At 39.0% G+C, this 27,989-nt stretch overlaps 3 protein-coding genes across 3 annotated transcripts; 2 read left to right on the top strand and 1 right to left on the bottom strand.

The window, feature by feature from the left end:
• Window positions 1-410: 410 nt before the first annotated feature.
• cpb2 (carboxypeptidase B2 (plasma)) lies at window positions 411-7,875 on the bottom strand. Its single transcript, XM_072657421.1, has 11 exons — window positions 7,790-7,875; window positions 7,381-7,456; window positions 5,975-6,099; window positions 5,512-5,620; window positions 5,128-5,229; window positions 4,463-4,567; window positions 4,203-4,313; window positions 3,164-3,254; window positions 2,288-2,490; window positions 1,764-1,848; window positions 411-598 (listed from the first exon to the last, which is right to left on the bottom strand). Exons 1-11 carry the CDS (start codon window positions 7,873-7,875, stop codon window positions 411-413), a joined length of 1,281 nt encoding a protein of 426 aa, XP_072513522.1.
• Window positions 7,876-9,907: 2,032 nt separating this feature from the next.
• On the top strand, window positions 9,908-16,709 carry alg11 (ALG11 alpha-1,2-mannosyltransferase). Its single transcript, XM_072657037.1, has 5 exons — window positions 9,908-10,021; window positions 11,075-11,296; window positions 11,670-12,041; window positions 12,406-12,983; window positions 14,333-16,709. The coding sequence occupies exons 1-5, from the start codon at window positions 9,975-9,977 to the stop codon at window positions 14,614-14,616; spliced, it is 1,503 nt and encodes a 500-aa protein (XP_072513138.1). The 5' UTR covers window positions 9,908-9,974; the 3' UTR covers window positions 14,617-16,709.
• Window positions 16,710-19,899: 3,190 nt separating this feature from the next.
• Window positions 19,900-25,040, top strand: spp2 (secreted phosphoprotein 2). The gene is made up of 6 exons (XM_072657719.1): window positions 19,900-19,951; window positions 21,032-21,153; window positions 22,130-22,252; window positions 23,908-24,015; window positions 24,556-24,601; window positions 24,925-25,040. The coding sequence occupies exons 1-6, from the start codon at window positions 19,900-19,902 to the stop codon at window positions 25,038-25,040; spliced, it is 567 nt and encodes a 188-aa protein (XP_072513820.1).
• The last annotated feature ends 2,949 nt before the right edge of the window (window positions 25,041-27,989 follow it).

Genomic DNA, 27,989 nt, shown 5'->3' with positions numbered 1-27,989 from the left:
ATGTGCATAACGACAGATGGGCTGCTGTACTTGTTTTAATTAGCAGCATTATGCATTAGTAGAATTCTGTTCTTGGGCTCCCTCTACAGGTGAGGAGTGTATTTCCCTTTACTGCTTTTTGAGCCCCTTCCCCTTCAAGCTGAGAGACACAGAACTGGCATCTAAAGTGAATGAACTGTGTCTGATGCATCAGATACAACACACAAGCATGAGAAACGAAGGCCTGTATTTTGTAATGTCATTTTTATGAATGTTATAATTTTTAGCCCTATAGCTCAGAGAGTAATAAGAAATATCTCACAGTCATTATGGCCAACTAAAGGCCCATAGACGCTATCAATCACACGGGCCTGATTGCACAAATCACAGACATGGTACAACATGGAGCCTTTTCTGAACAAAGCGAAGACTCATTGAAGTTTGGGTAGAACTCGCAGGGTTATGGTCTTTAGAGCCAGAAGTGCATCGTTGCAGGCGCTGGAGATCAATTCCGGTGGGAGGAGGAAGCCATACCTTCCGCGGTCTTGGAGCTCAAAGGTAAATGAGTATTGAATCCCTTGGCTGTAGGCCCAGTCATCCGAACCTCCAGGAGCTAAATCTGAAACAGAAAAGTGACGCAGAGGAAGTCACAGCAGGTCTGTTCTATTCCATTAGACTCTATTCTATTAGACTCTATTCTATTAGACTCTATTCTTTTAGACTATTCTATTAGACTCTATTCTTTTAGACTATTCTATTAGACTCTATTCTTTTAGACTATTCTATTAGACTCTATTCTTTTAGACTATTCTATTAGACTCTATTCTTTTAGACTCTATTCTATTAGACTCTATTCTTTTAGACTATTCTATTAGACTCTATTCTATTAGACTCTGTTCTTTTAGACTCTATTCTATTAGACTCTGTTCTTTTAGACTCTATTCTTTTAGACTCTATTCTATTAGACTGTTCTTTTAGACTCTATTCTATTAGACATTTCTATTAGACTCTATTCTTTTAGACTCTATTCTATTAGACTCTGTTCTTTTAGACTATTCTATTAGACTCTATTCTATTAGACTCTGTTCTTTTAGACTCTATTCTATTAGACTGTTCTTTTAGACTCTATTCTATTAGACATTTCTATTAGACTCTATTCTATTAGACATTTCTATTAGACTCTATTCTTTTAGACTCTATTCTATTAGACTCTGTTCTTTTAGACTATTCTATTAGACTCTATTCTATTAGACTCTATTCTTTTAGACTATTCTATTAGACTCTATTCTTTTAGACTCTATTCTATTAGACTCTATTCTTTTAGACTCTATTCTATTAGACTCTATTCTTTTAGACTCTATTCTTTTAGACTCTATTCTATTAGACTGTTCTTTTAGACTCTATTCTATTAGACATTTCTATTAGACTCTATTCTTTTAGACTCTATTCTATTAGACTCTGTTCTTTTAGACTCTATTCTATTAGACATTTCTATTAGACTCCATTCTTTTAGACTCTATTCTATTAGACTCTGTTCTTTTAGACTCTATTCTATTAGACTCTATTCTATTAGACTCTGTTCTTTTAGACTCTATACTATTAGACATTTATATTAGACTCTATTCTTTTAGACTCTATTCTATTAGACTATTCTATTAGATTATACTATTACTATACTATTGTAAAAGGTCTACGCAGCTTGAATACTTAGCAAACTGGTATCTAGCACTCCAAGCAATCTAGCACAGAGCTGGATGTAGTTTGCTGAACTGGATCAAGCTTACATATGGTTTTTGCTCCTGCACCAAACCGATACACTTGCCCATAAAATCTTCGTATTTTTGTGGCTGCATCCTGTGCAAGATCAAGCTGTGAAAACACACACACATGCATGTTGAATAAACCTATAGAATAGAACAGAATATAAAAGACCCAAAGAATAGACGAGAGTTAAACAAACTGATAGAATAAACCTCTAGAACAGATAGTAGAGTGTAAGCGTAGTATAGTGTACAAATAGTATAGAAATAGTGTAGTGTAATGGCAGTATAGTAAAAGTATAGTATAGTATAGTATAAGAATAATATAGGATGACAGTATAGTATAGGAATGGTGTGGTGTAAGGGCAGTATAGTATAAGCATAGTATAGTTTAAGAATAATATAGGGTACGGACAGTATAGCATAGAAAAAGTGTTGTGTGAGGGTGACACTATATTATCTTATTATTTCAATATCCTTAAATATGGCAATATTTTTTTTTATTGCCCAGCCTTATGGTAGATCAGTGTTAAAGAGTCAGCACTCACCAGCTCAGCGTGGTTGTGGGCCTGATCATAGGTGTAGGAGTAAGGGAACAGCAGCATCTGAGAGTAAGAATGGATGGTGAAGTAGAGTTTGACACTGTCCTGTTTGGAGCGGAGGAATTTGGCTACGGCCTCCACCTCTGGCTCGGATTCTGGGAACTGTCCGCAGTATATTTCAGAACAGGGAAAACTGGAGGCCCCCTCCGCTTCAAAGTGGAGCATATTTTAGGAGGGGAGAGAGTCAGGGATTTGAAATTAAACACTGTGCGTGAGGTTGCCATTTAAAGTGATGGTTTAATGCTAATCAGATTTACACAATTTTACCCTTGCTGCAACCAAGAAACCAAGATGATCAAAGGGAAAGACAGTCCAAATTTTATTTCTTTAGGTTTGCTACAAGGCCAACTAAGCTAATGAGTCACCAGATTTGTCACCAATCCTTACACACTTGCCTCAAACCACATGTGCTTGTAAAGGCATCTCATATAGATGTGCTTATGTGGTTCCACAGAAACCTACATTGCTTGGCTAGCATCATGAAGCCTGATGCCTATATTTTTGTCCATTGCTATACATGGCAAACTGTCAAACCTTGTTAATTAAGCATTAGATTTGACACAGTTTGAAGTAAGGGTGTGATGATTTAGGAATGCTAATGTATGGGTATATACATCCATTACTTGTTAGCTACATCAGCCTCATAAAGATATGGGTCATTGTCTTTAAACTGACCCATATGTTTCAAAAAATCTTTGATTACAACAAAACCTAAAAGAGTACCTAAAATAGTACTATAATATATGTTTGTGTGTGTGTGTGTGTGTGTGTGTGTGTGTGTGAAGTACTGGTTTCATGGTAACAGATTTTTTTTTCACTCACTGCACCACTTAGCATCAAAGTTTCTGTTCAGGTCAACTCCAACACAGTCGCTGCCCTCCTTCACAGACCGGTTCTTCCTCCACATGCGGTCCTGCTCAGAGGTAAATGAAATGGGAGAAGTGCTAGTAACGCTTAATGGTGCAATAATAACTATTCAATATTTGAGTTGATTTCCTAAACACATACACACACACATAATACACATTAATTTGTAATAAAAATCCATGAAACACATCAAATACACATAATGTCTCTAATAGTGATGAGGGAGTCAGATTGTGTGTAAAGCTGACTCCCAACAACCTATTTCACTAGAAACAAAAAAAAATAAAATCATCATTTATCAAATATTGTGCATTTTGGAGCTTATGTAGCCTTCACACTAACAGGGTTTGATATAGTACTAAAAGGGGTTCTTTGACTTGTAATGAACCATGTTTGGTGCTATGTAGAACTGCAATAAAGAACCATCTACAAGAGGATTTCCACCAATCTGTAAAAAAAAAAAAAAAAAATGAAAGCATCCAAGTGGTTCTATGAGTTGTCTTGGTTCTTAATAGACGCTTCAAAACGCTTCCTGCCTGGGAAATTAGCTAAATTATTTAAAATAGTATTTTTAAGATAATTATCTCTAGACTATAGTGAATGGCATGTTGGTGCCATCTACAGGGCAGAGTAGATAATGCTTCAGTGTATATAATTATAAATATCTCGAGATGATTATATCATAGGCAGATTGGTTTCCCCATTATAGAAAAAAAAACATTCCATTTCCCCCTCATGTCCTTCTGGGAAAGTGTCAAAGCCTTTGGTGACTTTACATACATACACACATCTCAGTCTAACACTCAAAAATCACTGGACAGGGCAAATGTTTCTTTATTATTTGTTAATTAATACATTTATTCATTAGGAATTCATTCATTTATCTTAAGGAATGCTTCTTAAACAGCTGAAATTCAGAATGTGATCTCAAATTTCCACTGAAAACATATCAGTATATGATATTATAGATTAGACAAGGTCATGAACTACTTACTCTCTTCCATGTGTACTCATAACCATCCGGATTCATGACAGGCAAGACATAAATGTCCATCTTGTTCAGCATGCTTGTGATGTCACTGTATTGGTTGTAATAGGTCAGGACCTGGGGGCAAAAGGTCCAATTCTGAGCATTTTATTTTACCTACAAACCTTTCGCTGATTGTTGAATTTATTACCGACCTGTGCACCTCCTAATATGAACATTATATATGGATTATATTTGCGATACCAACATAGGGCTTAGGCTCGTACATATCTGATGAAAAAGAGACAAAATGCTGGAGAGATCCATTCTCTGGCATGGATTCCACAGTCTATCCACATGGCTTTATTCACTGCAGCCCGTTTCCCGGACAACTACACCACAAACAAACAAATAAAAAGAGATGCAATCAAACACAACGAACAGTTCTGGGAACTGATTGACTGCGTACCACTGCACAGCTAAATAAAAAAAGCCCATCTTTAAATCAATCAATTAATCAATCAATAAACTATTCTTTATTTTCATTTGGAAATACACCGAGAGCAACTCAAATTTTTAATGCAGCCAAATATTTATAACTTAAAGGGATTGAAAAAATTAAATTTGGGTTTAATCAAGTTAAATAAATAAATAAAAGAAATTACATAAACAAGGGGATACATTTTTACATTAAATTGGGGATAAGAAATTCAGAAGGGGACATATCAAATAAAACTAAAGGTAATGAATACAATTTTAACATAAAAAGTGGACAAGCTAACATTTAAAAATCAAATAATAGGATTAAATTCCAGCTCACTGGTGTGATGCTGCTAAAATGACAAGATAAAGGATTCATTCATTTACTAAAAAAAACCCTTAATGTTACCAATAGTCCAAAAGCTGCTTTATACATTACATAGTCGTGAACATGCTTTATGCTAACATTTACCTTCAGAACATAAAGAGGACGTTTCTCAAATGATGACCCAATTAACATCATTTTCACCATCTCTGGATGTTCCTGAGCTGTTTTATTTAACGAGTAATAGATCTGTAAAAAGATGGAATGACAGTCAGAGCTAAAAAAAAAACAACCTCCCAGTGGTATAATCTAGCGGCTGATAGCTAACTTAGGGGTGCACAGCTCCAGTCCTGGAGGGCCAGGCTCCGGCAAAGTTTGGTAGTTGCTCTGCTCAAACATTCTTGATTGAACTTGAACCAAACTTTGCTGGAAATTGGCCCTTCAGGACTTGGACTTGTGCACCCCTGGGCTAACTGGAATGTTTTGGTGGTGAAGAAGTGGTGAAGTGTGAAGAAGAATTGAAAGTCTTACATCTTCTAAAGAGAGATATCTCTCCATATTCATGCCACCACTTCGAGGGTCGGATGTTTCATTTTTGGTTTGTTTCTCGATCAGCTCCTGTGCGTTTTCCAGCATAACGCTGTAGAAAGACCACATTATGTCTGAGATCCAACATGGGGAACCTTTACTAGTCTGAATGAAGATAAAAACCAGCCTACATGAACCTTGAGATTACACTGAATTGACTGAAATGTGTCAAGTGGTTGCAGATGAATAAAACATACAGCAGTACAGCAACACTGAGCAGTCTTTGTGTTGCATCTCCTTGTATATTCATTCAAACACTAAAATCAGTGGCCGTTACAGAAAGCTTCTCATGATTTGTTTAAAAGAGCCAACTGTTCCCCTGCCACTTCCATATACTTTTGGTCATGGTAGCATTTTGAGAAGCATTCCTTGTGTGTAGTGAGTGCCTGAGTGTGTCTTGCCGTACCTGTAGGTGATCTTATGTGTGTCCAGCAGGTTGACGACATGCTTCACACTGCCCGAATATATGTACAGATGGACCTCTGTTTTTGTTGTGATGTGACTGTAAGAAGCCGGCTGCCACAGCACGGTCTGATGTAGGGTAAAGGTTGATTAGACACGACCTCAGCAGTTTTCACACAACTTATACTGCTTATAATAAATGTCTGTTTAGCTTCCAATGTCACGTTTTTAAGGACGTGTCACGTTCAGTGTCAAACTGGGAAGAAACCAGTGACCCATGTGATCTCATATCATCTCATATTATTGCTACACTATCATAAATGATCATCAACAATCAGTTATGTGCAGTTATGTTTATGTTACTAATTATATTCCTTTTCAAACCAAGTCAAATATAGTTTGATAAGTGAAATTATTAAAAAACACACGTCTTATTTTTACTTTAGAGCAGGGATGGGGAACCTTCATGACAACCATCTTTAGTACTTAGTAAAGAGCCTTTATTTTTTATGTAATGACCTGCTGCAAATGTGATACACAGCCGTTCCTAAGGAATCTTAGCCCAGTCCTCATGGGCAGTGGCCTCTACTAATATTTAGGGTTTGCTGCAGCAACTGCCTTCTTTTAATACAACCAAAGATTTTGCTATAGGGTTCAAGTCAGGTGACTGTGACGGCCACTCCGGACCCTTCCAGAACTTCCTCTGAAACCAAGCCTTGCAATGCTTGGGATCATTGTCCTGTTGGAGGCTCCAATGGCACCCAAAATTCAGCTTCCTCACAGAAGGCATTATGCTTTCTCCAAGGATTTCCTGATAGGTTTCCAGTGCCAGAGGAAGCAAAGTAGAGCCCCATGCTTCATTGTAGACAGGCTGTTCTTTTCAACATACGCTTCATTCCTCCTCTTCTAGACATACCACTGATTCATAGGCCTGAAAAGTCCCAGTTTTTATTGTTTCATTGCTCCACAGAGCAGGATCCAGGAACCTTTTGGGGCCTATGGATCAGTGGTTCTATTAGATGTGTTGAGATATTTAAATTGGTCGTGTTGGATTGGTTTATTTCAAACAGCTGAAAGTTTGTAAAGTTTGCTAATGACCCTAATTCGCAGTGGAGGTTGAATCATTCCTATGGCAACTGTAAATCAAAATTGTTGCCCTCACAAACAAACCTTGTATCTCCAAAATGGCAGCTATAAAATCTCAGAAAAGTTATTTTGGAGCATTTCTATTGGTTCATTCATCATGAAATCTTGACACAGCATAAAGATCAACAGCCAGATTCACATTATGTCAAAAAGTTAAAAACGACATACAATGGAGATACAAGGTATTCCCATGACAGTAATGATGTGCAGGCAAGCCATAAACAAAAATAAACAAATGCTCCCAGGTGGGAGGTGTTCACATACCTGGTTATTTTTGGATATGTTCTTCAGAACATTGACTTGTTCTTCGGTTACAGCTTTGATGGACAGAACTTTATCACTGTTTGGGGCAGAAGGTGAAGAAAAGCTTTGGTTGTTTATGCATTTTACATCATAAATGCCCACAGACTGTGTGTGGTCTATGTTCTCTACCTGAACCTTGCCCATTAAACGACCAGCAAATCTGCATGTGTCCATTCTTTTTCACAGTGAATAAAGTACTCATGACTTTTGACTTAACTCAACAATGTCGGCTACAATCAACAACATTATGCCTACATTTTTAAGGTTTGAATAAATAATACGTAGGGTTGAATATGGTACACTAAACTGTTTCCGACAAGTGTGATTGGCACACTGGCAGGAGAAAGAGCATGTTAAAAGCTGAACTTACTGTTCTGTGCTGTCCTGTCTGCAGTCACTTCTCTTTATAATGTTGTAGAAACAAATTAAAAAGGCTAAAAAAATAAGAGACCTCATCTTTGGTCTGTTGGACCATAACACCCTTGTGCAACAGCAAGGAGATGAACATGATTGATTTGGAACTGTTGACTTTAGCTACAAGATAAACATGCTTTCCAAACCAGTAGAAACTTCTGTAGTATGTGTTTTAAAGTCTTAATTTCTTCTGGACAATATACATTTAGAAAACAAAGCCTAAAGAGATGTTATTGCTAGATAACCACAGTGTTATGCACTGTTATATTTCATTTGTCTATAAAAATAACCTATTTAATAATGTTTTGTTGCTGCAAAGAGTAAATCCTGACTCACGATACAAAGAGAAAAGTTAAATGGCCTAATGTATTTTATTATTATTTTATAAGTATATTTTATTATTATTTTTATTTTTATTTTTATTTATTGTTCATCATCATATGGGGCAAACAGGGCCTACAGTTTGTATTTATTTAAAGGTGTGTATGTATGTATGTATGTATGTTAGTATGTCTATGTAAATTAATAGTTTGCGCTTTTTCATTGTACTTCTGCATAGCCCAGTGTGAACTTTTGTGTGTACTTACAGTTTGTACTTTTCATACACCCATAATTTGTGTAGTTTGTACTTGTTGTTATGGACCGATGGTTCCCAACCAAACTGTCGTACAGTTTGTGCTTGTAGAGTTCATGTTTGCATTGGCCATGAGTTTATCTAGTTCTGCATACAAGCTTTTATATTTTCATATATGAGATTTAACCCCAATAAATGTGATTCTTTAACTTGATATATGTATATTTAAGTAAACATTATTTTATATTTCAAATTTACCACAAAATAGCAGCTTCAAAAGCATGTTGAGGCTCCACTGACTGTAATAGGGAGTTCTGCCATTACCACTCCAGGCCGGAACGCTGCACAAGACCTCTCAGCAGAACTGCATAATGCTGCGTATTACTGGGCGCAGTTGCCTGTACAAGCCGCAAAATCACATATTACAGTTTTGAAACTGTAATTTGACCTTAAGTTTTCAGTATTTTGGTCTCTCCCCAGTCTCATATGACTGGAAATAACTGTCCCATGGCAATACAAAGATTGAACAGAGTGAACAGACTTGCCCATAAGGACTTAGGTCGATTCTCAATGTATTTGTGTTCTTGTGGACTTGTGAAACGTCATCAGTCGCAGCCCAAGTACTGCTCCATTCAAAAGGGTACATCTAAAATGAGAATATTCTACTGATTTATAGCTCTTAGGAGTCCACATCCTATAACCAGCCAGGCACATAATTAGGTCACGTTGTTGCCAGTCAGCCAATCAGTGTCATTATAGAGAAAAAATGAAAGAAATGGGGTGATGAGTGTCCTTTAAGTCTGCCTCCATTAACGTGGACTAACAGCCCTAATCTGTTATTTAGCTAATTCATCCATGGCGATTCGCCCCCCTATCGTTTATTACCATGGCGTTTATCCAGCATTTAGATATTTATGGCATTAAATCACATGTTTTTTCTTGTTTTTTTTTTTTTTTTTTTACCTCTGTTTAATATCTGCCCATTTTGTTTTGCAGCATCTTAAATTTAGAAACTCTATTACTGAATCTCACTCAAATAAAACTGTAAAGGTTAGCTGGCACTGCTGTTTGTTAACTCACACATACACTCACATACAGATAAATATGTACATATGTATATATATATATACACACACACACACACAGACACGCACTATTTCATCTCTGTATATATATTTGTATATTTGTATTCTGTATTTTTTTTTGCTTATATTTCTATATTTTCATATTTTTATATTTTATTCTTTAACTTAAATGTAACTTATTCTATTTTTATTTTCTTCATTTTTATTTTATTTTTCTTTTGCACTTTTGCACTTTACTTCATTAAGTTAAGGTTTAGTTAAGTTTAAATGTAGATTTTTATTGTATAGCTTGATGTGGGCAGACTGTCAAAAAAGCTGGTTCACACTGTGGCTGGTCCTGGTCCTGGTTCACACTGTGGCTCCCGCCAGGTGGCGATAAGCACGTCTGAATGTCGCTCCTCCGTCACCCCGAGGAGAAGAAGAGCGGTGTAGGCGGAGGCCGGAGAGGCGCTGTAAATGTTGTGTTGTCACTTTCAGCCAAGATGTCTCGACACGACCATCTGTCCCTCTGCCTGTGCGATTTAATCAGGTACGAGCTCTGTTAACTGTAGACGACCAGCAGAGACCAGCGAGTTTACGTTAGCGCTAGATTAGCGAGGGTTGTTATGGGAACTGAGGAGCAGGTCTGCGGCTCTCTGGTTAGGTAACAGGGATGGGCGCCTGTCTTCTCATGTGCTGCTATGAATGGACTTCAGGTTTCACTGGTTCTGGGCCTGGTTAGAACAAACTATACCATTACCAGTAATAGATATATGTAACATGAGAGGTTTTCCTTTCTGAGAGTTTGATCACTGTAAGCTATTGATTTAGTTTGCTGTCTGAATCTCTAGAATAACCAGGACCCCTCTTAACTCTCAGTGGAGGTCAGTGTAAAACATATATTTTACTCCAAGTCATTTTGCAGCATTTCTATAGATCTGTTTATCTGCCAGATTCAAACTGTCAAAGTAAAAAAAATGAGACTTCTGGTTTCTCTGGTTCACAATAGCAGATACACTGTATGGAAAATACAAAAGTATTTGGACACCTGTTCATTCATTTCTTTCAAAATCAAGGATATAAAAAGGGTTTATCCTGCTTTTGTTGGAGTAAATGTCTGTACTGTCCAGGGAAGAAGGCTTTCTACTAGGTTTTGGTGGAGCAGTGCTGTGAGGATTTGACTGCATTTAGCGACACAAGCATTAGTGAGGTCAGGATGTTGGTCCTAATCTCCATTCCACCTCATCCCCAAGTTTCCAAGTTATCTTAAAAGTATTGGATGGAGCACCATCCATCATTTCAGAGAGCACAGTTCCACAGCTCAGTGCTGGGGGGCTTTATACCCCTCTAGCCCACACCTGGTATTAGGCAGCATGGTGCCAATAGGTTCATGTTTATCTGCTCCAGAAAGTCATATTGTATTGGCAGTACTACTGCTTGTTGTATTATATTTATAAACATTTTGAAAATAAATGTTGTGTTACACTGTGATCTAATTTTATAAATATATAATATAAAACAGTAACATCCCAATATCAATACAAGTAAACAAGTAAGTGTGTGTGTGTGTGTGTGTGTGTGTGTGTGTGTGTGTGTTCCGCAGGTTGCTGTGGTCTCTGTTGTTGCCATGCTTCTGCCTGTGCCTCGTTCTCACTTGCTTGCTGTTCCTGATGGTCATGGGGGTGCGGGCGTGGCTCCAGGCTAACAGGAAAGCACAGAGAGCTCGAGATGGAAAGCCTGCCGTGGCATTCTTCCACCCGTACTGCAACGCTGGAGGTGGAGGAGAGAGAGTGCTGTGGTGCGCTATAAGAGCCCTCCAGAATAGGTACAGAAGTTATTATTATTATTATCATTATTAATATTACAAGTGAGTGCATACAGTGCTTTTGAACAGTAATATGTATAGCATATTTTAAAATAAAACAACAATCAGCTAAAATACTAAAAATGCAGTGTTTGTAGAACAAAGTGCAGACCTACGCCCCCTGCTGGTCATTTTAACAACAATTAAACCATACATTTTTTTTTTATTCATTTTGAAATTTTGATAACTGTCTGACAATCACATTAGCTGTGTGATATACAATACAACAGCAGAATCGTTTACTGTGTTACTGTGAAGATAAAATATAGTTAAGCTTTGGCATTTTATCTGTTTTACTGATTCCTTACTATCCTCATTCCTTGCTTTGTCTCAGGTATCAGGATGTGGATTTTGTTGTCTATACTGGAGACCAGGGTGTGACAGCAGAGCAGATTGTTGACGGTGCTCGACGGCGCTTCAACATTCGTCTGCCGCGGCCCGTCCGCTTTGTCTTCCTGAAACATCGCTTCCTCGTAGAGGCCAGCCTGTACCCGCACTTCACTCTGCTGGGTCAAAGCATCGGCTCGCTCTTCTTGGGCTGGGAGGCACTCACGACCTTCACTCCAGACCTCTACATCGACTCCATGGGTTACGCCTTCACCCTGCCTGTGTTCCGCTACCTGGGTGGATGCAGAGTGGGCAGCTACGTGCACTACCCCACCATCAGCACAGACATGCTCTCTGTGGTCCGGGAGAGGAACCCCAGGTAATTATTAAGAGCTACAAATAAATATAGTATCATTTCTCTTGGGAATGTCATTCTGACAGACTGCAATACACTACACGAAGCCTAGGGGGCGACATGGCTCTATAATGCTTATATGATTCACACGGTCATTTTGACAGGCTGTAATGTTGTAAAAGTGTAAGGGGCAGTATGGCTTTAATATTTATATGAGCCACATGGTCATTCTGACAGACTGCAGTATGCTACAGGAATCATAGGGGGCAATATTGGATCTGTTTATTTTTTAACCCTTTTTAGCTTCTTACTCATTTTTTGCAATCTGTGAAATTACACAGATCAAGTGTATTAGAATTCCAAGCTGGTTTTCCTGTTTCCTCTGTAGGTTCAACAATGCAGACCTCATCACCAATAACCCCGTGCTGAGTGCCATTAAAGTCATTTATTACTGTGCCTTCGCACTGCTGTATGGGCTGGCTGGCTCTTGCAGCGACGTGGTCATGGTCAACTCCACCTGGACATTGGGCCACATCTTGGCACTGTGGCGTGCCCCCAACCGCACCAGTGTGGTCTACCCGCCTTGTGATGTCCAGGCATTCCTCGACGTTCCTCTGGAGGAAGAAGAGGAACAGAAAAGAGACCGGAAGTGCCACTCCCTGGTGTCAGTGGCTCAGTTTCGTCCTGAGAAGGACCACCGGCTGCAGATCAGGGCCTTCCGCAAACTTCTAGACAAGAAGGGTGCAGAGCCTGGAGGGAGGGAGTCTGTGAAACTGGTGCTGATTGGCGGATGTCGGAACCAGGACGACGAGGACAGGGTGCTGATGCTGAGGGGGCTGTGCCAGGAGCTGGGCGTGGCCGATAGAGTGGAGTTTAAACTTAACATTCCGTTTGAGGAGCTGAAGAAGGAATTGGTGGAAGCCACCATCGGTCTGCACACCATGTGGAACGAACATTTTGGCATCGGTGAGAACTGCAGCTGACAGATCTATGCATACATACTTTCATAGTAACCGTTGCTAGGTAGTGCACAAAATACAGTGCAGTATTCTTTTTAAACAAGAAATGCTTGCAGGGCTTAAGTGGTTTCCATTTCCTGGTAATTGCCAGATCATTGCTATGTGGTGACGAGGGTTAAATTAAGATGTTGCTACGGTATGCCAGGTGTTTGCTAAGTCTTGCCAAGTCAGTGCTATGGTGAGTATAATGGTGTTGCTAGGGTATTGTTGGGTGTTTCTCTGTGTTTGCTAGGGTGGTTGCTATAATATTTTAGATTGTTGCTAAGTTGGTGCTATGGTGTTGCTTGGTATTTGCTCAGGTGTTTGCTAAGGTGTCCCTGATGGTTGTTATAGCAGTTGCTAGGTTATTTTATGTGGTTTCTACGATGCTGTCAAGTGGTTTTCGCGGTGCCCCATGTGGTTGGTGGGGTGTTGCCAGTGTACTTGTATCATCATGCTCAAAAATCTGTTGCTACACAGAAAGTGTACACCCGATCAAACAGCTGTATACATGCTTGATTCGCACTGTCAGGCTGAACAATCTGGAGTTAGACATGCCAGATATTGTTAGCATGGCGGCAACACAGTTTTTACTTCCAGCCTATCTCATTTTGATTCGCTGCTCAACAGCTCAATAGCTTGTTTCGCAAGGCAACATTAGCTACAAATGCATACACAGGACATTCCTGCCGTTCCCAGGATTATTTGAACTTTAGAGGACAGTACATTCAGGGCCTGAATGATAACTGGGCCAGTTTGCTGACCTAGAAAAAGATTATTTCTCTGTTAGTAACAATGTTAGTCTTAGACACTGATCTTAAAACAGCAGCACTTCTCAGAATCATTTATTAAGAAAGCAAATCTTGTAACAAAAGGGATACTTATCCAACTTGTCTCAAAAACACTGTATAAGAGCCTCTTTCTGAGAAACAGAGTTAGCGTAATGGAGAAATGATGGGATATGATGTTAAACTAAACATACTTGGTCAGCTTTTAAAGCATGTAGGGTTTCCAGGCAGGGATTAAGCCCTGTCAAGGGCTACGTTTTGTTCAGTCAAAAAGCTATGTAGTCCAGGCCTAGGCTTAATCCCTGTCTGAAAGTTTCTAGCATTCTGTTGTACTTTTTCTGTGATTGGAGAGATCTGAACTGAAGGTCCAGGTCTTGTATTCCCTCACTGATCCCTCACTAGTCCACAGAGTAAGCAAACATCTAAAGTGTAAATGTTTTAAACAGTGGTGCAGCTCAAACTAAAGAATGACATTTTAGAGTCTGGTTATATCCCTTAATTATCCTAATTATCTCTTGCTTTCTCTCAGGTGTGGTTGAGTGCATGGCCGCTGGGACGGTCATCCTGGCCCATAAGTCTGGTGGGCCCAAGATGGACATCGTGGTCCCATATGATGGAGGTGCCACAGGCTTTCTGGCTGATGACGAGGACAACTATGCTGAGGCCATGGAGCGCATCCTCAGCCTGACGGCCAACGCACGTCTGGACATTCGGCGAAGAGCGCGGCAATCCGTCGCCCGCTTTTCCGACCATGAGTTTGAAGTGTCGTTCCTGGCAGCTGTGGAGCCACTGATGGGCACTTTGGAGCGATGAGAGCTGAAGGGATTTTTCTTTCCTCATTAACAGCTAATGTAAACAGACTCACTGCAGTGATGTTCTACCATACACAGTCCGAAAGTTCCAGAGCATTACAACCAGAGCGTACCGACCCAACAAACACCTGCATTCTGATAATGGCTGTTTTAGAAAGTTTTGAAAAAGAACACAAAGCAGATGAATCAGTGCAGACAGGGGGAGAACATTAGAGATCTGTGTTAATGAGGGGGAAAGAACAGGACATTCTACTTCTACATTCAGGACATTCAACATTCTAATACTGCATGAATTGGTGAGAGAACATTGTAGAACAGTGGATTGATGAAAGCACGCTGTTCTACAACAGTGTGACTTGGTGGGTGGACATTTTACTACAGCATGAATTAGTTGGAGGACATTCAAATATAGTGTAAATTAGTGGGAGTGCATTCTAGAACACTGTGAATTGGTGGGAAGGCATTCTAGAAGACCATGAATTGGTGGGAGGACATTCTAGAACAGCGTGAATTGGTGGGAGGACATTCTAGAACAGCGTGAATTGGTGGGAGGACATTCTAGAACAGCGTGAATTGGTGGGAGGACATTCTAGAACAGCGTGAATTGGTGGGAGGAGATTCTAGAACAGTGTCAATTGGTGGGAGGGCATTCTAGAACACCGTGAATTGGTGGGAGAACAGAGTGAGGGTGGGTCAGGGGATCATTCTAGAGTCTCCCAACAATCGCGCTCAGCATTTGATGGTATTTGTTGGTTGGGTGTGCTCTGGTAACATCTGCTTCTAGAACATTCTAGAACACAATTTCAGCAATCTGCTTCTGCAATACACGGTAGGAATCCATGTGGACATAATTTGAGGGAAGGTGTACTTTGAGAAACCATTGTGGGAATGTAGTTCAGGTAACTGGTTACGGTTCATAGATACAGTTAAAAGACAGTGCTGCGCTCCACCAAGAAGATCTGGCACTACTGCTAATTTAGTGTACAGCTCAAAGGAATACTCCAGCATATGTATTTTTTGCATTTCCCCATAATTAGAAAAGTTAAAAATGATATAATAGCAGCTGCTGAATTCTGTTAACAGACATTTACAAGAAACTTCTTTTTATTGAACATTTTTGTGGGCTGTTCTTCTGTAAATCTGCCAAATCAGAATTCATCAACTACACTTTTTCACTTGTAACAACGGTGCATGGTGGAGGACTCCAAGTGGCTCAGTGGTCTAATGTGCTGCCACTAAGGCCGGGAAGTTTGAATTCCGTGCTATGCTGTTTAGCCATTAATTGTCCGTGCTCTCTCCTCTTATCACTCTTTGGTGATGTTGGCCAGTCCAGACGTCTGTTAGCTGGTATGTTGAAGCTGGGGACCCGGTACTTTGCTCCGAGTATCTCAATCAACGGGTGGGTTGATTGGCAGTATCAGATTGGGAGAGAAATGGGAAGTTTTTAAGGGGGTATTTTAAATCAAAAGTATCAAACTGATTGTCTACAATAATAAGGTTACAGATGCAGCAAATAAAATGCTGGAGTATTGTGCTTTAAGTGAGCCACCTGTCCTATAGGTCCAGTTAACCATAGCTAAGCTGAACTTCATCTGGATCTGCTACTTTTTGCTGATCTAAAACCACATAATCCTAATATAACCAGAATCAGGTCAGAGATCAGCGGTAAAAAGGTGATTTCAGTCAACATGTCATGTATTGTGACCTTGAAATGCAGGGAAAAGTTGACTGACGTTGTCTGAGTACAGTGAACACACACTGCAAACAAACAAAATGAAATGACTGTTTGTTCTGTTTTGTTTTAAACCCGAGTCCTACGTGCTGCAGTCCTGCTGGTCCTCAGACAAAGCTGCTTTTTATTTCTGTGTTTAGCTTCATCTTTTTCTTTTTCCCTGCTTGCGTCAGATGATGTTCAAAGCAGTGCTTCAGTAATGCTTGTGTTTTCTTATTATAGGGCACTTGGTCTAATTGTGTTCTGCAGTTGCTTTGGAGCACTATGTGGTGTATCATGGAAATCAATCAGAATGAATGTGCGTTGTCTTGATTCAGAGGTTCTATTTATTAGAATGTTTACAATAAATTCTAGACAGAAAATTTGCCTTTGGGTGATGTAATTTATCCAGTCTTAAGGAAGTTCCCAATTAAGTAGTTCCCAGCCCTGCTTCTGAAATACCCCTGCCCTGCTCATTTTAGTGCTGCCCCCACTCCCAACACACCTGCTTCAAAGAGTCAGCTTATTAACAACCTCTTACTTAGTTTAAGGGATGTGTTTCAGAAGGAATATACTTTGTCACATTCAAGTTCACGTTACAAGCCTAATTTATTTCTACTGATTTTTTTTGTTCGGGTTGGATTTGGCGGACCAGACCTATACATTCATAAATGTAAGTGACCTGTATCTGTCTGTAATGTGAACAGATCTGTCCCTTAAACAGCATGCATGCGCACATTGATACGTTTATGCATGATAGCGACAGCACTACATGCAGCACCCAGACGCGTAAAATCCAATCCAAACATTCACATTTATGATGGATGCCCATGAACTAATTACTAAGGTAAAAATTCTAGGCATTCTATTTATTTCTGAAATCAGACTCTCTGTTCAAGGTCTGGTTCATGTGGCAAACCATATTTCCATAAGTAGCTGGAGGTGATGAACTGCTCTCCAGTATCAAAACCATAAAATTGTTGTCACTTTACTGTTCTAGTTTTGAAGGTGTAAATATGATGAGTCCGGACTGTTACATTACAGTTTTGGGGGTTTGGAATTGGCCTGTTTTCCAGCTCTATGTATACTTATTATTTAAGTATGGCAAAGAAAGTACAGTTGACATACCAGGGCAACTTTAATTGCCATCCCACAACTTTTGGAGGTTCCTCAGTTTAAAACTGTGAGGAACCTTCAAGGAACCTTTTTCTTCTAAAAACATTTCCTTAAATGTTCTTCAAAGCAAATACAGATTTAAAAACCCTCCAAAAATTCCTCAAGGGAGTCATATGATCCATCAGCAGTAAGTAGTGTGAATAATGCATCTTGTTACATCAAGATGTTTTTATTCCTTTCCAGCCCTCGTGCTTCTGTTCAAAAAAAGTGTTCTCCGTGGGACAGCACAGCTGAGAATGGCTTATTCCTCTTACACAATGATGGTTCCTATTATTCCTATTACACAACACCAGCTAAAGCGACTGAACTCCCAGGTATTGACTGTACTTACCCAATCTATTGCTCTTATCTCTCTTTCTCTCTGACATATCTTTGCTAAGGTCCTGGGCCCACATTACAGGGTAACAGATTCCTGACACTCCATACACTGCAGTTTAAGGTGGATATAAAAGGTCACAGCTAATCCCTGGGGCAGCGCTCTACACTGGTTTTCCTATATGAGCTCAGGATCCCCTTTAGATGCACTTTGTAGGTTTACAGTGACTGATTGTAGCTTGCCTGTTGCTGAACACTTTTTTAGCCCCCTTCTATCCAATCTGTCAATGGAAAGGGACCACCATAGAACCACCGCTTTGTATGTATTGGAGAAGACGTGTTAAGCCCTTACTTCTTGGGTGGGCTAATCAGCAGTGCCAAAATTTGGGGAAAATTTGACAAATCAGAAAAAAGATTGACCTCTTTAACATGCTTAAAACACCACATTCTGGTGACATTTACTGGTTGTGTGCATGAAGACCCAAAACAAACATCTAAACCAACATTTTATTCATTTTTGATTTAACTCCACATATTGGTGGGACTGTACAACAATGTGAATGGAAGCTGCCCCATCCGATATGTTACTTGAATGTCTGAGCTTAGAAAATATCCAGGTTTATGTTAGAGATGCCATAAAATAATTAGCTTTGTATGGCAAAATCCATAGAGGTGCTAGTGCTATATACACAAAGGCTCACGATATAAGGACTAATAACTAGTTACAGCCCCAACTAGCTAGGTAGTAAGCTAACCCACTTAAAAGAGTGCTTAAGTTACCCAACCTTGTCATTGTATTTGTTTTTTTATGTACAGCACTGTGTGAGCTACATTAACAACACTTCAGCTAGATAGCCACTGAAAGTAGCTAGTTATCTATGGCTACCAAGCTAGCTAGTTAAATAAAGGGCTGTGGTTAAAAGTCATTGGAAGGCAATCATGAGCTGGCCTTCGTTTGGGCTGACTTTGCTTTGGTGTGTTGTCATGAATTATGCATTAATACAGGAAGAATGGTGCCTCAAGAATGGTGTAACAGCACGGCAGGGGGTTCTAATACAGTGGCCGATAAGTGTATTTAGTGATAAGAGCTGCAGCATGAAGAGCAGTTCCAGGAAGCATGCCAGAGGTTGTCTAGACCAGAGAGAGAAAGCAGGGCCAAGTAAAACACACCAGCATACAGGGAAAGCAACAGAACGAGAGAAAGATAGAGGCTTGATTTCAATCCGAACAGAAAATAAACCCCTAGATACATCCTCCACTACTGGCCTCTAGGCAAAAAACCCTGAATCTAATACTAAGTACTTAAACCCTAAAGTCCGTTATGTTGGACCACACTTCACTACCTTACCCTCAAACAACATAAGTAAGTTTTATAAAACTTTATAGTACTAAATCATTTATAGTTGATACTAACTATTTATAATAGATACAGAATCATTTATACCAGATACTGAATCATGAATAGTAGTTACTGAATCATTTATACCAGATACTGAATCATGAATAGTAGTTACTGAATCATTTATACCAGATACTGAATCATGAATAGTAGTTACTGAAGCATTTAGAGTAGATACTGAATCATTTATACCAGATACTGAATCATGAATAGTAGTTACTGAAGCATTTAGAGTAGATACTGAATCATTTATACCAGATACTGAATCATGAATAGTAGTTACTGAAGCATTTAGAGTAGATACTGAATCATTTATAGTAGATACTGAATCATTTATAGCTGTTACTGAATTGTTTATAAGAGTTACTGAATCATTTCTAGTAGATACTGAATCATTTATAGCTGTTACTGAATTGTTTAAAGGAGTTACTGAATCATTTCTAGTAGATACAGAATCATTTATGGTAGTCAAAGAATCATAAGCCTAGGGTTCAAGGGGTCAGTGTAATAAAATAAAGGATTTTATACAAAGCAATTTGAAGTACTTGGAAGTGTGTAGGGGAAGTGAGCAAGGGCTGGGTCAGTGTGATTTGGGGCGTAGCCGCAGAGGGAGAGGAGCTGCAGGGATTTAAGAGAGGTGGCAGCAGCTGGAGCGCTCACTGCAGTTTGATTGACAGACAAAGATGAGGTGCTGCGTTCTGCTTGTGCTGCTGCTGCAGTGTCTGTCAGCTTCAGGTGAGTGTTTCAAACCTACACTGAAAAAAGGGTTCTTTAATGGTTCTTTAGTAATGGCAATATATCTACATAGAACCACGGCAACTCTTTTGATGATTAAACGATTCTCTGCCTTAAATTGTGCTTCAGACTGGTAGAAAACCTTTTGTAGATGTTCAATATAGAACATTATAAAAATGATTCTATATTGCCCTAGAATTGGTCAAAAGAGCCTGTTTTGGTAATATATAGAACCCATTTTTGATTAGGGTGTCCTCATACAAAAAATATCTTATATTTTAAAATGTAATAATTCTGTGGTTGAGCCGTAAACAACATCATTCAGTGGTTTGGTGCTGGAAATGCTCAATGTAGAGAAACTGATTCACTGATTCAGATTCAGGGTGAATTACAGTGGTGGAGATGGGAACTTTGTAAATTCGTATTTTGGTAGTGTTATAGTTTGGGCTCCTTATCTTGCAATGAAAAGTTTGGTTCCTATCACACTGCTGTGAACAATAAACTCAATAAGTTTCTCTAGTATGGATTTTATCTACTATTTTAATAACTTAATCTCTGGTCCCTTAACTGATCCCTGGCTTCCCCCCTTACTGTCATAATGTAGGAACAACTCAAGCAATCCTTGGAGTGTAATAAAAGTTTTGGAGCATGAATCTGAGAAGCCTAGTATTTGCATGAAAAGATGCAGGAATGTTTTTGAAAGTCATTAATATAGTCTAGGATCATCGTTAGTGGTCCATTATGCATCTTCGGTTTTCTAGGGTCTATTCTCAATTTGCACTAAAGCACAGAATTAGTCCTGATTGTGTAGTTGAGGCACCTATTTATGTGATGAAGCGAAATGTCTAAATACAATTACACGAAGCTGGAAAGCTGCTGATTCAACACACATATGGCCCATATTTATTTATTTTTGACCAGAGCACCACCAGGTCATACCCACTTAGTCATGGAATTTGAACCCACAACCTTCCACTTGCGCTGCCTTTCTTACCATTAGACTCAACTTGTCTAACTTTTTTCAACTAATACAAAGAGTGAACTCTTAATGTGATTGCCTTTTAACCTTTGACCTCACAGGCCTCCCGCTGTTTGAACTGAGTTCTAAGGCTGATGGGGCGCTGCGGACGGCCCTGGATGAGATCAACACTCGTTACGCCCGGCAACGCCTCTACAGAGTGTCCAAGGCATCGGTCAAGAAAGTGAGTGGATGCTGTTGTTCAGGAGTGTCGGAATTTGTTGATGTATTTTTGTATTATACTTAGTTGCCCGTGGCACCATTGCTATGCAATTGGGAGGCACTCAATGTGCAAAAAGTCCATTCTCTGCACACCTTGAGTACAAGTTAGTGGTTTTTGAGATGCTACACTGATATTACTGTCACCGTCATATCAGAATATTATGACCACCCTGGGTTCGAAATGAACTAGGCCTGGGACGTCACAGACACCATGTATAAACAAGCGAGCACACCAGTCAGTTGTAGCAGCGTGCTAAACTATTGTCATGGACAAAGAATGCAGTTAGACTGATGCTAAAAAGGGCATGATAATAGGGTACCGGACGAAGGGTGGAACAACGACACCAGCAATTGGTACAGAGCAATCGACATGCCACTGTGGATCAATTAACCTTCTATAATAAACACCTTTCACAGTTATACAGTTATACCTTATACAGTCCATGCTACAACGTTTTGATAGTGTCATCAGAGCCAAGGATGATTACTCCTACTATTAGGTTGGTGGTCATAATATTTCGATGTGATTGTGTATTATACATACCTATATAGCCAAAGTTATTCCTATATCAGCAAAGCATTCTTGAGACTTGGCCTTGTGTATGTTTATTATTTCCTCTTTTGTGCCGCAATATCCAATGCTAATGTTGCCTGACCTTCATGCGGCCAATTGGGATGTTTGCTGTAAATGAAATGGGAACATGGGACTGCATTCATTTCTACTCTGATTTTCCTTTTTATTATCAGTCAATAATAAATAATGTGAATTATTTAACCCCTCAAATTGTTACTAAAACCTTTAACCAACTATTACCAAAGAACAGCCCCACCAGTTTGTACAGGAGTCCCTGTAGTTACTGAATCCTACATCTTAGTGTGTAATAAGCCTTTCTGCATTAGGGGCTTATTTGATTATGTAAAATCTTGTTTTGTTCTAGGTGGTTCCGCTGGGTTTGAATGTCTACGATATGATCCTGAAGTTCGGCATCAGGGAGACGGACTGTCTGAAAGGCTCTGGGTTAGACCCTCAGGGCTGTACCTACCGTAGAGGCTTCTTTGTGGTAAGCACATCTTCATGTGCAACAGCTGGTATAACGTAGAGGGTAATATCGCTTACCCCCCCCATGTGGCAGACTGTGTGTTTTATTTCCTGTCGGTAAGAGTGCATGTACCTGTCCCTGCATTCACACACCTCTGCAATATGGTTGACATGCAGGTCAGTCTGGATAAATATTTAAATGTGTCTTCTGCACTGGACGGGGTCCAAGCACTTGGATTATACATACAGTTCATATATTTACATAGACAGTCCTTATACATGCCTATAACTACAGCTACAGGTTTAAGACCCATACTATTATTATTTTAAAGCATTTATATCAGCAGTAACAGAGTTTTATGGCAAGATCCCATTAAAACAGACGCAGGTAAACATAAATACAGTGAAAAGGAACAAGAACTTGAGATCTTGTGAGCTAGTCTGAAGAACAGAGCTCTTTAATTCATATTTGCTTATTTTACTTTTACACACTACTGAAAAAATGATGACTCCAGGACAGTTGGGCATGTTCTGCCGTCCTGATACGGTTTAACAAATTACAGTAGAGTCGTTCAGTGGGCTAGACAACTTTCAATACGAACAGTTGCCATATTTACCACTACTTAAACACATCCATTTGCTTACAGTGACGGATTACATAAAAATATGCATGTTTTGGAATCTCCTTTGTCCTTTACAGCTGAAAGGGGAATCAGACAAACACAGCTGTTCAAAAGCATGGAATGACTTTTTATATAACATTTATTATTTTTGTTACTAATTAGTTAGTAATTCACACAATACAGACATACATTACTCTAAACTAGACCTCAGAAGGTGCCCACATGTTGACATTTCCCACATTTTGGCAACAAGAACACATTTCTAATGATACCTAATATGCTGAACTTGCCCAGTTATAGGAGTGTATCAAGTTATTGACCTCAAGATGTGACTTGTTTCTTGTAAAATGCAAGTTAATATGCATATATTTTATTATATTTCAATGCCAGCATTTTCAATCATGTGCAGCTCTGTTTATCATCCTGGATACATCCAAAATGTCTATTTCTTCATTAAATTAAATAATGCACAGTATATTTTAGTGTATTACATATAAATATTTATACATATAAAATATTCAGTACTTTATATAATCAATAAACAGTATACATATACATATAATATACTACTACTATATACACACACACACACACTAGTAAATTACAATAATTTTACTGCTAAATGTTGATTGTTGATGACCAACTTTTAAACTGTAGTGTGTATAAAAATACTCTCAACAGGGTATGCAGTACATACTGGTACATGCCTTAGCATAGAGGTTGCTAGGTTCACACTGTGCAGGTTTGGACCTTGCTATTATGTTTGGAAGACTGGGAGGTGTGTGTGTGTGTCTGTGTGTGCATGTGTGTACTGGCAGAACACTTTGAAATGGTCATCTGGTACCATGCCAGCACCGACCCTCCAATCAAATTCAAAGAAAGACAAACCTTGGAACATGAAGTTCCATGCAGAAACTAAAGTCTAGCACCGTTTACTTTTCTCTTGCATAACAGTTCTTAAAACAATGACCCCCCCCCTCTTTTATACCATTGCTCCTCTACCTCCCCCTTCTACCCCCCAAACCCCCACTCCTTCCATGGTTGGCGTGGTCAGTCGGACGCTGGCTGCTACATCCGAGTGCGTGTGACGGACAGACTGACAGACATCGTCTCCCTCAAGTGCAACCAGGCTCAAAGCTCCAGCTCGGAGTCCAGTGAGGAGGTGAGGACGACTTATCACTTTGACAGAGAGATATGAGATACGCTACATATCCAAAAGTATCCAGACGCCCCTACTAATTATAATAAGTAGCTATAGGTGGCTATAAGGTGCAGCCATGCGGACACAGCTAGTTTAATCTTCCAGAGGGAAGCACTGGCAGGTGTAAGTTATGACTGTAATGAAGTGTGGGCACACACACAGCGTTTAAGGGTATGAGGGGTTATGGAAAGACAAAGCAATACCATTTTAAATGATCAAGATATTGATTATCACTTTTCGATGCAAGGCCTGAGTGATGTCTACTGAAGCAACATGGCAGTTGACCTGTGCGACCTTGCTAACGAAACATCCCATTTAACCTAAAGGGAAATTATATGTATGTATTTAAGAGAATTAATAGATTTGACAAACTTTATAAAAATCTAGTCCAAAAAATCAGCTGTTGTAAGTTAGGGGGCGTGTTTGTGGGCGGGGCATGGATCAGTGAATTAGGAATGCATTTTTTGATGGAATAAACAGTATGAACTCTTGTTCTGATAGATGGTGACAGGATGGCACTATGATCCAAATCGTCTTGTTTCTCGAGGTAAGTTAAATTAGTGCATTTTCTTAAAAATTATTTTAGAAAATGTATCTAAGGTTTTATGGTGTACACTTTGGACATCTCTAACTCCAACCAGTCATTAAGTTTAGACCACAAGACCCCCCCCCCCCCCCATAAAACCTGTTAAATACAGCAAATAAAAAATTTTCAGTCACAGTCACTTTCTGTAGAAACTCCACAACCATTTAACTCCATCATTTAACCAGGGCTGCATGAACTGTACATACAGTTTGCTGGGCAAAGTCTGCTGATCTAACATAAACCACAGGTCTCTGAACTCTACCTCTATTTTACTGTGTTTGCAGACCCTCCACCTTCAACCACCATTCCAGCGTTTGATGGCTCTCAACCAATACGCTCTGGACGTCGTAACGACAACATTGTGATTCGTGGAGATCACTTCAGCAATCATCTGGAGTAACCATGGCCCAGCACTGATCAGTCATATAATCCAGGATCAGCATCTCTTGCTTTGTTTTTTCTTTGTTTTCATTTGTATTGATTTGAAAAGAAAAAAAAAGTAAACCCTTCTTAATGCGTGGAACTCCTGCTCCTGTGAGCACATGGTTCTGGGTACTTGTAGGTGCTATAAAGATGTGTAGGTGCTATGCAATATACAGGCAGATGACCTGGATGCTATACAAAACAAAGGGACAGCAACCTTTCTATTGTAACACATGAAAATAAAACATACCAAAAGCCTGATTCAGGCCGGATTACCTGCCTTCCTGGGGTAATTTCCTCATTTGCAGCTCATTTGAGCTTTCCTATTGTTTTAGTTATGTCGAGATCAGCCATGTCTTTTTCCTTGAGCTGGACTGTTCTGCTGATAGCTTCATGCATATAAACAATATTCATATAATTTAGCAGATCAATAGGATTCTTTTATTGTTTTTGTAAGTGTTGAGTCCCAAGCTTTAATGCCTTCCTTGTAAATTTTAAGAGGTGCTATATAATGCATTTATTGAGTAGTAATTTGTAACTTGATGTAAGTACACTACATTAAATAAAGTATTGGGACACTTGCTCATTCATTGTTTTTTTCTAAAAAAAAAAAAAAAAAAAAAAGGAGGTTATTCAGAGGTTATTTTGTTGGAGAAGCTGTCTCTACTGTCCAGGGAAGGCTTAACATTATTTGCTATGAGAATTTAAATGCATTTAGCAACAAGAGCATTAGATGATCTCCACCCCACCTCTTCTCTTGCTAGGGGACTTCATACCTCTCTAGCCCACGCCTGGCATTAGGAGGCATGGTGCCAATAGGTTCATGTTCATCTGCTCCAGAGAGTCCTATTCTATTGGCAGTACTTCTCCACAGGAACTAGACTATCTGTATGTGTGTGTGCGCATTTGCACATCAACCCATCAGCAATAGGTGCAGCTTAAAGTGGCTTAACGCGTTCATTAGAAGGGGTGTCCACAAACATTTGGAACTAGTTGGGTGAGAAATGTCCATATGTGATTTTACACTCCCATTAAAAAAAACTCACTTATTTGCACTCGGGATAAAACCTACTTACATCAAGGCGAGAGATGCATCCGTCTGCAGAGCTGGAGAGTCAGCCGCAGTTCCAGACCAGCAGCCTCAGGCCAGTGGTTCCGGAGTGTGCCGTAGGTTTACACGAGCGTCCCCTTGTGGCCTGCAGTTTAAAGGGAATGCTGTGGTTCGAGGTTGAAGATGCTGAAGCAGGGTTTACACTCACCATTAAAGTCTTAATTCCCCACTCAGTTTCAGCCAAGCCTGAGTGAATGATCAGAGATTAGAGGGGTTATAAAAGCTTTAAATGCTTAGTAGTATTTATTGTTTATGTATACCAGAGAATCTCAGGATTTATTACGACCTGATTGTGAATGATCAGGTAACACAGATGAGCTTATTTTTAAGAAAACTTTTAAACGTTTTAAGGTCCCTGATTAAGGTACTGACAACTGATTCCTAACCTTCAAAAAAAACCCAATGGGATTCATAATTGAATAATCCCAGCATCAGTATAAAGCCTTCTTGCTTTTTTCCACAGTATTAATTTACTGGTCTATCATTTACAAGCATAGCCTCTTTCTTTTAAAATATTTTATTTAAATTAATTCACAAACAACTACCATTAAAATGAATTAATTTATCACATATTTTGTGTATATATATATATATATATATATATATATATATATATATATATATATATATATATATATATATATATATATATATATATATATATATTTTTTTTTTTTTTCTCTTAAAGGTGCACGTATTCGTCACTGTACAGTGTGGACTGTACAGCGAAATGTGTCCTCCGCATTTAACCCATCTGGTAGTGAACACACACACACACACTCACACACGTATTAGGGGCAGTGAGTACACACACACACACCCAGAGCGGTGGGCAGCCAACTCCAGCGCCCGGGGAGCAGAGAGGGTAAAGGGCCTTGCTCAAGGGCCCAACAGTGGAAGCTTGCTGAGCCCGGGAATCGAACCCACAACCCTGTTATCGATATCCCGGCGCTCTAACCGCTGAGCCACCACTGCCCCATATATATATATATATATATATATATATATATATATATATACATACATATATATATATATATATATATATATATATATATATATATACATACACACATATATACATATATATATATACATACATACATATATATATACATATATATATACATACATACATACACACACACACACACACATATATATATACATATATATATACATACATACATACATACACACACACATATATATATATATACATATATATATACACACACACAAAAATATCTACACAAATGGTTTGAAACAAATAAAAACTGCTGCGCTTTTTAATTTAAGGTGGAACGAAAACAATGCTGAATATGTGTGTAGTTTGGTTCTGTAGATTTGTGAGATTAGTAGCCTTTAAACACTAACAAAAACATTAAAGTTATTGCTCTGTAATTATTCCTGATCCAGAGTTACTGTCCTCTGAGTGCAGTGAGCAGTTTACTAGCTGAAGAGACTCACTGTGTTTCCACACGTGAAAAAACAGGTAAGTACATGCTCCTGGAAAAAATATCACAAACAGAAAGGACGAGATTTAGCTGAGCAGTATTTTCATCCAGGAAAAGTCTCTGTAAGCATGTTCTAATACGATATAACCGACATGACTTGAAGGCAGCATGTACTTTTTTTCTTTGACTGAAGTGCAAACCTTCCACTGCTTTAGGGGCCGTCTAAAAATGACCAAACCATGGGATTGTTAATGATAGTACTAGCATCCCTGTTTCTGTATCATCAGTGATAATCATTTTATATAGTTTTACCTAACAATTGTGGATAACCATAAGCGACACATCAAGTTTTTAGACC

This window comes from Salminus brasiliensis, chromosome 15 (genome assembly GCF_030463535.1).
Source record: "Salminus brasiliensis chromosome 15, fSalBra1.hap2, whole genome shotgun sequence".
Taxonomy (NCBI): domain Eukaryota; kingdom Metazoa; phylum Chordata; class Actinopteri; order Characiformes; family Bryconidae; genus Salminus; species Salminus brasiliensis.
This window is presented reverse-complemented; position numbering and strand designations above follow the sequence as displayed.